At 37.2% G+C, this 9,147-nt stretch overlaps 1 protein-coding gene across 1 annotated transcript in view; it reads left to right on the plus strand.

Annotated features, from left to right (window-relative positions):
• HDX (highly divergent homeobox) overlaps positions 1-9,147 on the plus strand; it is a 395,136-nt gene that overhangs the window by 291,623 nt on the left and 94,366 nt on the right. Inside the window, exon 6 of the mRNA XM_006871312.1 lies at positions 1,364-1,443. Coding sequence (XP_006871374.1) covers positions 1,364-1,443 — 80 coding nt within the window. The remainder of the gene's footprint in view (positions 1-1,363; positions 1,444-9,147) is intronic.

A 9,147-nucleotide genomic window follows, 5' to 3' on the forward strand; every position in this document is an offset into this window, starting at 1 on the left:
AGAGAGAGAGAGAGAGAGAGAGAGAGAGAGAGAGAGAGAGAGAGCGTGTCCTGGTGTGGTTCTGCTGGTTAATGCACTGGGCGGCAAGGTCAGTTTGAAGTATAAAATTGGTGTTTCAAACTCACCAACTCACCAGCCACTCCTGGGAAACCCTATACAGGATTGCTATGGGTCAATACTGACTCAATGGCAGTTAACAACAGTATATACATATATACTGTTTATACAACAGTATATACGTGTGTGTGTGTGTGTATATACACAAATATCCCACATAAGAGTTTGAAAGGGAATATTTGTACATAAATATTTACCTTTCCTGCAAGCACAATTATGAATGTGATGGAACATATAGTGGACAAAATGATGAAAACTTCCTAGATATTATCAAACATCTTAAGACAATGAATTGCTGGACTTGATGGATCAGGATCTTAGTCTCTGGGGACATCATGGTCAATTGACATAGCAAAGTCCACAAAGACAATGTTCTGCATCCTAGTTTGGTGAGTAGCATCTGGGGTCTTAAAAGCTCATGAGCAACCACCTAAGGTGCAGCTATTTGTCTCTCCATGTGTGGAAGAAAGAAGAATGAAGAGAACTGAAGAAGTTTGGAATCAATCAGTCCGGTAGATTAATGGAACATATGAATATCAGTTTTCATGACTCTATGGCCAGATGAACATGATGGTGCCTGGCTACCGCTACCAATTGTTCTGAAAGGGATGAGATTACAGGGCCCTGGAGAGAGTGGGAGAAAATATGGGGGAAAAAGAAAACGAAACATTATTGAATTGGGGGGAAAAAAAGGTTAAAAAGAACCTGAGACTATGGCCATCGACTGTCCTTCAGATTTGGAAAGGAATTGTTCCAATTTTCAATCATTAGATAGGTTTATAGGGAGAAACAACAACATGAGTAAGTTATGCTCACTATGGAATGGTCAATCATTCAAAATCAAAAGGGCATCATATTCCTAAGGACAAATTTGAGAAGGAATGGAAAGGTAGGTGGAATGCAAATAGGAACCAGAGAAGAAGCTGGATAACTGTTGATGCATGGAAGGGATCGCAATTATTGAGGAGAAACCAAGTGTATGTTTTGTTGCATGTAAGGCTGGTGATATTGTCTGTAAACCTTCACTCAGGTCACAATAAAAAGTTAAGAAAAAAATAAACAGAAAGACAATTGGAACTAAAAGATATTGGAATTTTTTCACAAACTTTTTGAAATCCCCTTGTATATATTTGTCCTAATTTTGTATGGCAATGACATTATTTTCTGTAAAATAAAGACTAAGCTGGAAAAAAGGAAATAAAGTTTTTAAAAATGAAAAATGATTTCACTGTTTTTCTTCTTATAGATGAGTCCAATGAAGTTGTTCCAAGTGAAGTAAGGGCTCATAAGGAAGAGGACCACCATGCAGTATCCAGAGATAATGTGGTATATACATTTTGAAATTATTTTCTCATTACATAAATTTTCAAGGATATGTTCCCAGTGACCACATTAGCATTGTCAGAATAAAGCCTTGCTCAACTTTAAAAAACAAAACAGATCTATTATCAACAAAATTGTATATCTTTGAGAGCATAATTTAAAACACTGTGATTTGTCCCTCAAAATTTTTGATTTAGGAGATTTTCAAACATTAAAAAAAAACCTAATGCTTAGTATAAATAAAGCATTTTACAAATAACAGGTTATCCATCTTCAAAACCATTTAACAAAAGGCAGATTTCTTCTTATTTGACAGATGACAGAATTGAAACTGAGTTTAGACTGAGATTGTGAAGGAAGCTTTTGTTAGTTCTGAGACTTGGATCCAAGGATATATAAATATAGATTTTCCACTCAGACCATATCCATCTGTACTATATTTAGACTTTTTCCTCTTTCTTGTTAAATTGGACTCTTTTAGACATCTTAAAAATTGCAGTGAAAGAAGAAAGATAGTATAAGAAGACTGAATAATAAACAGAAGCAGACTATGGATAAAACTGGAGTTCAAAAAAATGTAAACATATTTTGTATATAAAGAACTTTATCTAAGAACTAGTTTTAACAGAACCAGTTTATATTCTGACTTCATCAAGTAATACAAAAATCAAAATGGTATTAAACTGGTCAGGCATAAAGAAAACTGTCATTGTGCTTTGCTCTAATTTTTTTAAAAACCAGTCTGTTGTTCTAATTGAAAACTTTAGAAAATGATCCCTATAGTGTATTCTTCTGTTACAAAGTGGCTATGATTTCAGAATATACCCTGGCTTACATTACAAACATACATTTGACACTAAAATCCTACCACATCTACTTAAAGAAAGTTAAACATTTACAATAGTTTTGTTTTATTAGTTATACATAAACACTATATAAATACTTATTTTCCAATGGAGAATATAGTTTGATATTGTATTTTCTTGATTTCCAGTCCTGGTTTAAGTTGATGCACAACCTTGAAAAATAAATTCAATAGGTATATAGAAAACAAGCTTTGATTTTGAGACAAAATCTTGTCTTTATCAGGTAGCTGGTAATGATTGTTTTCCACCATTATGAATTGTGTGTGCTACTATTTCTCTTAAATTACACCAAGTAGTTATATCCCTCTGCTAGAGCTTTGTGTCCTAGTGTGGTGCTACAGATTAATGTGCTTGACTGCAAGGTCAATTTTAACCAAAAGGTTGGTGCTTCAAGTTCACCAGCCACTCCTTGGAAACCTTGTACTGGATTGCTGTGATTCAGAACTGAATTGATAGTCAATAAAGCAGAGGTAAACATCTTTCTGATAGACTCTCCTTTCAGCCAAGAGCCACTGATGCCAGCAATGATATCCCCCATTCTACGTCCTGTCTTAATCTGCCTTGGACCTCTGGCAATTCCTTGACAATGTACTGTTATGGGTATTTTTTAATTATCTTGAGTAAAATTTTACTTGCATGTGATATTAATAATATTGTCTGGTGATTTCCACATTGATCTCATACCATGACTTAATTAATTATCTTCAATATCTGCTGTGGATAAGATTCAATGCAGAGAAATTCAGGCTAAAAATTAGCGTGTCTTTAAAGGGAAAGATTTTTCAATCTGTAAATCATCATATGTTTCTTGTACACTATAACTCAAAGCTATATCGTTGTTATTCCTTTGAAGCCAGATGGCAAGACTTTCTCTCTCATACTTTGGACATATTTTCAGGAGGGACCAGTCCCTTGAGAAAGACATCAGGCTTGATAAATTGGAGGGTCAGCAAAAAAGAGGAAGATCCCCAATGAGATAGATTGGCATAGTGGCAGCAGCAATGGGTTCAAACATAACAATGGTTGTGAAGATAATGTAGGAGCTGGCAGTGTTTTGTTCTCTTGCTTTTATGGTCAGAACTACTAGATGACACCTAACAACAACCATAAGATGACTCATAGTCTCTTAAGCACCGAATTTTTTTCAAGAACTGTTAATTTCCAGATACAAAACCCCAAACTTTCAAATGTTCATCTCTTCTGCCTATAACTTTTGAGTGTCCCCACATATTCTTGAATGACAAAGCACTCAGATTTGAAGTTGTGATGGTGTTGTGCCTTTGAGTTAGTTCCAACTCATAACAACCCTGTATAGGGTTACCATGGCTATAAACCTTTACTGGAGTATAAAGCCTCATCTTTTTCCTGAGGAGCTTCTGGTAGAGTTGAATGGCTGACTTGTGGTTAGCAGTAAGATGTTCTATTGCTCTATACAGATATATAAGGAGGCTTTAAAAAGTTCATGTGAAAGTGAAATTAAAAGATAATAAAAATTTTGAAGAAAAAACTTTTGGAACCCTCTTATGTGAAAATTATTTATATGCACATACAGTGACCCATGATGCCTTACTTTCTGCATTATGTAACTCCTTTTCTACAAAACCAGTCAAAATAAGTAAAGAATCCAAAATAAATAAATTATTAAACAAAAAAGTATCAGATCTGAGGTCCAGTGAGAGCTGACATAAGTCTCAAGTTTATAGCAATATAATAAAAACCAGAACATTAGATTCATCTCCAGTCACTAGTAGAAAAATATTTCATTGCTGTTATCCTCCTGACTTAGAAGTTACAAATGCCATAAAAGTATTGTCTGCCTGCAGGAAGTATACCAAATATGATCTTTCCAAGTTTGTGACTTTTAATCACTATATATATTACGGACCTACAAAGCCTTTTTGCAAATTCTGCCTATCATGTTGCTGTTAATGTACTTGTTTTTAAAACACTGCCTAGTGACTAAATCTAGCTTAAGTTTTCTCTTTTTTAAAAATTCTTTTGAATTTATGTTTATCAAAAAAATTCGCAAAAAGAGAATAAAGGGAGCCAACAGACTGGGGGAAAAATATTTTGCAACACCTCATTAGGCAAGGCACTAATCTCTGAAATTTATGAGAAACTACAAGATATCCAAGAAAAAGACAAAAAAAAAAAAAAGAACAATTTATGGGCACAGGACATGAAAAGAGTTTACCAATGAAGACATTCTGGCAGCAAACAAGTATATGTAGAAATGTTCATGATAATTAGTCGTTAGAGAGCTACAAATCAAAACAATAATGAGATATCATCTTACACCAGCAGTAACACCTAAGTTTAAAAAAAGCAGAGAACCTTCTTGTGCATCTCCCCTCACTTCTTATCAGCTGGACACTTCACTCTCAGCTCTAGCCCTCTGTGGCTATGTCCTTGTCCATGGGCTCAGGAGTCCCCTGGTCTCACCATACTTCAGGCCAACCAGCTCTCACCATACTCCAGGTCTACAAGTATCTATGTAATGTGGTCAGACTCAGCCCACATCTTCATTGCTGCTTTCCTCCCACTTCCACATACCAGTAGACCATTGTGGTTACCAGCAAGCTTACATGCCTGTTCTTGTATTCCCTTTGAGTTTTGGTCTTGGAAGGGGATTTGTCCTGAAGGGACTTGACTGTGGCAAACAACTTGCTTGTTCTTGTGGTATCCAATCAGATTGCCATTTTTGTTTTTAACTTTTCCTCCTGGTCTTTCTTACAAGAAGAATCTTCTGTTTCTCTAGCTGCTCCAGGCTGGTCTGCTTATCTTTCAAGTGGGAATTTCCCACCTCAGAAGGTTCTGGATGGAGATCAGGATTCCACCTAAGGTCTTATACACTACAAAGGCTCCACAAGAAGCGTCTTTCACTGGGCAAGTTCTAGCACCCCTTTTAGGTATTCCAATCAGTTATCGGCTGAAGACAGGCTTACAAGCTTTCTATAATCATGTTTCCTGATGTTCCTTTCTATCCCCTCAAGTATCTATTTAACAATAATAGGCAAGGGAAACCAAGATTCACAAAACAGTCAAGCAACTTAATACTATTTCCCTTCTTTTACCCATTCAGACTATGCCTCAATCACTGTATCACAGAGCCCTATTGTTCCAAGGTTGAACATGCACCACAACTTACCTCTGTCCCATTTAGCCCATGCAAACCTGCCTAAGTGTTCTCCTATCTACCTTGTTCTTCCATCCCCCTCCTCCTTCTTGTGTATTTCCCACCATAACAACCAAACTATGACGTTTCTATCCCATACCCTGTGGTCTACTGTCCATTCCCTCCCCACCCCAAAAGCCCTCCTCCAATAACCAACAAATGATTTTTTCACCTTTTAGTGTGGGTATCTTTTCTTAAGCTTTTACAATAATGGTCTTATGCAATATTTCTCCTTTTGTAACTGACTAATTTTACTTAGCATAACATCCATGTTATATGGTGGCTTGAAGCTTCCTTGTTATTCTTCAAAACACCATAATATTCCATTGTGTGTGTGTACCAAAGTTTGTTTATCCATTCTTCCATTGATGAGCACTTAGGCTGTCTCCATCTTTTTGCTATTGTAAACAGTGCTGATATGAACATTGGTGTGCTTATATCTACTCATGTTATGATTCGTATTTCTTGTGGATATATTTAAACTATCACTCAATTCACAATAAAACCTTAAAAATAAAAGGCAGAAGACAACAAATGCTGGCGAAGATTGAAGAGACTGGAGCCACGTTGCTGATGGTACTACAAATTATTTCAACCACTTTGGAGATAGGTATATCGTTTCCTCAGAAAGCTGGTAATAGAAATAACTTATGATCCAGCAATTCCTCTACTTGTATATATTCACAAGACATACGAATCAGAATGTGAGCAGATACACGCACAATTATCATCACAGTACTTTTCACAATAACAAAACACTGGAGACTACCCAAATGTCCATCAAAGGAAGAAAGGATAAACAAATTGGTACATAAACACAATGGAATACTATGCTACCTAGAAGAATAAAGTTGAAGGTTCAAACATCACATAACATGGATAAACCTTGAGGACAATGCTGAGTGAAATCAGGTACAAAAGACTGATATTGTATAAGTCCATTATTATAAAAACTTAAGAAAAATTTTCCATACTAAAAGAATAATTCTCTGAGGGTTGCCAGGGGTGGTAAGGATGGGACAATAACTCACAGGTCAGGGGATAGACATATGTTAACTCAGGGTACAGGAGGGGCATTAAATAGGAGGGGGACAGCAATGCACAAGAAGGGGAGGAGGGTAGAGAAGTGGGGAAGATACGGAAAAACTCTGGTAGGTATACATGGGCTAAGTGGAATAAATGTAGATTGTGCTGTTTGCACAGCCTTGGAATAACAAGGCTTCATGATATAGGGATCAAGGCATAGACTGAAGGGATAAAGGAGAGGAAATAATGTTAAGATGTTTGACAGTTCACAAAAGGATAAATATTGCATAAGACCAGTATTGTAAAAGCTTAAGAAAAGATATCCATACTAAGAGAAAAACAAAACAAAACAAAAACTTCTATATTGGTTACCAGGGATGGGAGGGAGGGGACAATAAGGCATAGGATGGGGAAAGTCACATCATAGCTTGGGTGATGGGGAGGGCAATATACAAGAAGTGGGGTGGAAGAACAAGGAGAATAGAGGTACATTTAGGGAGCATTTGTAGAGTATAGGGCCTTAGGTAGAATCTTGAGCCCCATCCAGAACCTTCTGAGATGGGGCATTCTCACTTGAAAGGACATGCAGACCAACTTGGATTGGCTAGAGGATCAGAATATACTTCCTAAATGAAAGACCAGCAGGAAAAAAACAAAACAAAAAGCAGCAGACTTTTTGGTTATTAAAAGAAAAAACAAGCTGTTCACATGGGAACCTCAAGGCAAGTCATCAAGTCATGTCAGCATAAATCCCCTTCCAAGACTGAAACTCAAAGAGAACACACAAGCAGGCTTATAAGCTCGCTGGTGACCACATTATTCTACTTGTAACTGGAAGTGGGGGAAAGGCAATAATGAAGACATGGGCTGAGTTTGACCATGTTCCATAGACTCCTATTGATCCTGAAATGAGCGAGAGAAGAGGAAGGGCTGGTTGGTCCAAAGTTTGAGGAAACTTGGGAACTACAGAGTCTATGGACATTGACCTAGCCATGGGAAGCTAGAGCTGAAAAGTGAAGTGTCCAGCTGTTATGAACTGAGGGCAGACATGAAAGTATGCCCAAATTTTCAGATAGAACCCATTTGACATAGCTTCAATGGCTTGATAATCACAACTCGACCTGGGGAAGATAAAGAAATTTGATACAGAAAGTAAGTGTTAATTGCTACAATTTGATGAACTTTATCTATACCTATGGCTCTTGTTGTTGTTGTTGTGCACCGTGGAGTCGGTTCTGACTCATAGCAACCCTGCACAGGATTTCCGAGGCTGTAAATCATTACAGGAGCAGAAAGCCTCATTTTTCTTCCACAGAACAGCTGTTAGTTTCAAACTACTGACCTTGAGGTTCACAGCCCGATTCATAACCACTACGCTACCAGAGCTCCTTACTTATGGATGTAGTAGCTAATATCAACCAAGAAAGAAGGAATCTTCACATCAAGGATCAAGCCAATCTCCTTGATATACAAGGTTAATAGGGACAGGAAATTTAGACATTGGCTACCTAAATAAGGGGGCTATAAAGGCACTAAGTGGCTGGCTTACAAGTTTTCAAGAGGGAGTTTTGTTTCAGAACAGGGGGAGTAAAATAGACTTCCCACTGAATAGTTTCATCTTGTGTAGATGGGTCTGGAGAAAGGAGTTTTTTTATTCAATAGTGAGCAATTGTTATCATGACTAATTGTAATTGTCACAACTGTAAAGGTAGAAGTTGTGTAACAAAAAGGGAGGAGTCGTAAATCTGGCATTCTAGGTACAGAGGACCTTAGGACCATCAAGATGTAAGAGCAAGAGCAGAAAATGTGATCCTAACCAGATAAACAGTAAACACTGAGGCAGAGGTGATGGCATAAAGAGATAAAGCAGCTGAGGCCCCTAGACTCATGGAAAGAGAAAATCTGTGTGCTGACAGGTAGGAGGCTAGCTTTCAGAATGTGCTCTTTGGTTGTTTAAATTACTCTACTTTTTTCTGCATGTTTTGGTGTACATCAAAAAAAAAAAAAAAAGAGGGAATAGAGGAAAATACTGTTAACTAATGGTGCATGGAGGGGCTTGTAATCATTGCAATGAAATGAAATATGATTGGTTGAGTGCAAAATCAATTTTCTACAATGGAAACTATCACTTAACTCATAATAAAAGCTTAAAAAGTATATGTGTGTGCAAACAAAAGAAGACAAAATAGATGGTTAGGACATACTAAAGATTAGAAACTTATGTGCATCAAAATATTTCACCAAAAGAGTGAAAAGGGAGCCCACAGACTGGGAGAAAATCCTAAAATCTATAGGAAACTATAACACCTCTACAAGAAAAGGACAAATAACCCAATTAAAAACTGGGCATGGTACATGAACAGACACTTTAACAAGGAAGACTGTCGGGCAGCCAACAAACATATGAAGAATTGTTCACGGTCATTATCTATTGTTGTTGTCGTTAGGTGTCATGGAATCAGTACCGACTCATAATGACCTTATGCACAGCAGAAGGAAACACTGCCCGATCCTGGGCCAACCTCACTATTGTTGCCACACTAGAGTCCATTGATGCTGCCACTTGGCCAATCCATTTCGTTAGGTGTCTTCCTCTTTTTCTCTGACCCTCCACCTTACAAAACATGATATCCTTCTCCA

This window comes from Chrysochloris asiatica, unplaced genomic scaffold, assembly GCF_000296735.1.
Source record: "Chrysochloris asiatica unplaced genomic scaffold, ChrAsi1.0 scaffold00167, whole genome shotgun sequence".
Taxonomy (NCBI): Eukaryota; Metazoa; Chordata; class Mammalia; order Afrosoricida; family Chrysochloridae; genus Chrysochloris; species Chrysochloris asiatica.